The 1921-nt window shown below is 43.2% G+C and overlaps 1 protein-coding gene across 1 annotated transcript in view; it reads left to right on the top strand.

The window, feature by feature from the left end:
• NDUFB4 (NADH:ubiquinone oxidoreductase subunit B4) overlaps window positions 1–570 on the top strand; it is a 7066-nt gene extending 6496 nt beyond the window's left edge. Inside the window, exon 3 of the mRNA XM_008054306.1 lies at window positions 449–570. Within this exon, the coding sequence (XP_008052497.1) occupies window positions 449–511 (63 nt within the window). The 3' untranslated portion in view covers window positions 512–570. The remainder of the gene's footprint in view (window positions 1–448) is intronic.
• Window positions 571–1921: the final 1351 nt, after the last annotated feature.

Raw genomic sequence — 1921 nt, 5'->3', positions numbered from 1 at the left:
GCGATCATTCCACCTCAGCCTTCCGAGTAGCCGGAATTATAGGCGCACGCTACCACGCCCAGCTGATTTTCTGATTTATTTAGAGATGAGGTCTCGCTGTCCAGGCGGGTCTCAAATCCACGGGCTCAGGCAGTCCACTCACCTCAGCCTCCCAAAGGCGCGGGATTACAGGCTGAGCCACCGAGCCCAGCTATGTTTAACATTTTTTAAGAGATGATGTCTTGTTATGTTGCCCAGGGTAGTCTCAAACTCCTGGCTTCAAGCAGTCTCCCTGGCTTAGCCTCACTGTCCCTTTAGTTCTTAGATTACTCTCTCCTCACACACTCCCTGGGCTTTAGCCAATGGGATTGCATTTAAATTTGGAGTGTTTCATTTTGTTTTTATAGAGTTGTACACGGGTTGTGCGAGAAGGCATTGTTTTTACTGTGCTTTTTTTCTGTCTGTACAGGAGAAGAAAGAAAAACTTATCCAAGAAGGGAAGTTGGATCGGACATTTAACATTTCCTATTAAATCTGGCAATAATGACGATATGTATTCTTACTTAAATAAATCTTCTATTAATCATTAAATGGTTTATCTTTCTTAATATCACCTTGATTCAGTGTTAAAACTTATTAACACCCTAACAGCAGAGAAACAAAGGCAGCCTGTGCTGGAACTCAATGCTGTCGCAGTGACAGCAAACATGCTGGACATTGTAAATCCCTGCTTTCTAAGGGCTCAGGTTTAATGAAGAAACAGATTCATATTCATTCAGCCTATCATCATTCAACAGATGAGTATAAACTGTGAGCCAGGCATTGTGTTATGTGCTGAGACTATACGTCAGTCAGACAGACTTAGTGCCTCTGCTTTAGGAGTACACACTCTAACAACTGTTTATTGAACAGTTGTTATTTGAACGTTCATTATATGTCTGGTACTGTTTAATACCCAAGCACTTGTCTGGCCCTAGCCCCAGTGGTGAATGCGATAACAATAACACCAGGTAAAAAATACAGTGGGGATTCAGGAAAATGATGCACTCAAGCTGATGAGGAAGAAGGCCCACCTGGGAACTTGGGGCGATGGCGTTTGCTTAAGTTCTGAACTGCTGTTCACAAGACTGACAGGACAAAACAGGAGCATGAAAAGACAAGGTTTGTTCGGTATGGCTGGATAGGAGCCACAGTGGGATAAGAGAGAAGAGGGAGTTGTGCCAAGGAACGACCTGATACAGCGAAGGCCTCCCCATGTCCCATTGGGAATCATCAAGTTGTGCTAAGGAATGACTAGATGAAGGTTAAGAGCATGGAATTTGGAGGTCAGATCTGGGCTGGAATCCCAACTCGAGTTGAACAGTTGGAATACTGAACTTCTATCTCCTCATCTGTAACATGGGGATAGTAATGCCTGCCCCCTTGCAAAGTCATGAAGATGAAAGTATTATTCAATAAAATAAAGCTATTCCGTGCTTTGTAGTTAAGTCTCAGAACATTGGGGTAACAATTTCATCCATACAGAGCAAGGTCAAGAGCTGTGGGTGATCAGCATGCTCTGCAGGGCTGGCTTACATAGGTATATTAGTTTTAACTTTCAGAACATATTCACAAGTGTTCTCTGCTTTGGTCCTTGTATTAGCCTGGGTTACCCCCAAAAAAGCAGAGCTGGAGAGAAAGGCTTCTATCCTGGTAGTTTTTGTTAGGAAGTAATATGAAAGAATGGGAGTCAAGTATGAAACATGGAAGGAGAGAGAGCCCACCAAGTGTGTTCAATTGACCTGCTGCCTCTGAGAGTAATGGGCTCTCATGAGGGCCTTTCTGTGAAATCTGTGAAATGTACACAGGACATTCCCTCTCAATGTGGAAAAAGCAAATATTTATCCTCCCTCCATTAGATATGTTCCTTTGTACTTCCATGATGTTCCTTGTACTTCCAGGT

This window comes from Carlito syrichta, unplaced genomic scaffold, assembly GCF_000164805.1.
Source record: "Carlito syrichta isolate Samal-C Ts95f unplaced genomic scaffold, Tarsius_syrichta-2.0.1 Scaffold289403, whole genome shotgun sequence".
Lineage (NCBI taxonomy): Eukaryota > Metazoa > Chordata > Mammalia > Primates > Tarsiidae > Carlito > Carlito syrichta.
Note: the sequence above shows the minus strand (reverse complement) of the source record. Positions and strands in the feature narration are given on the sequence as shown.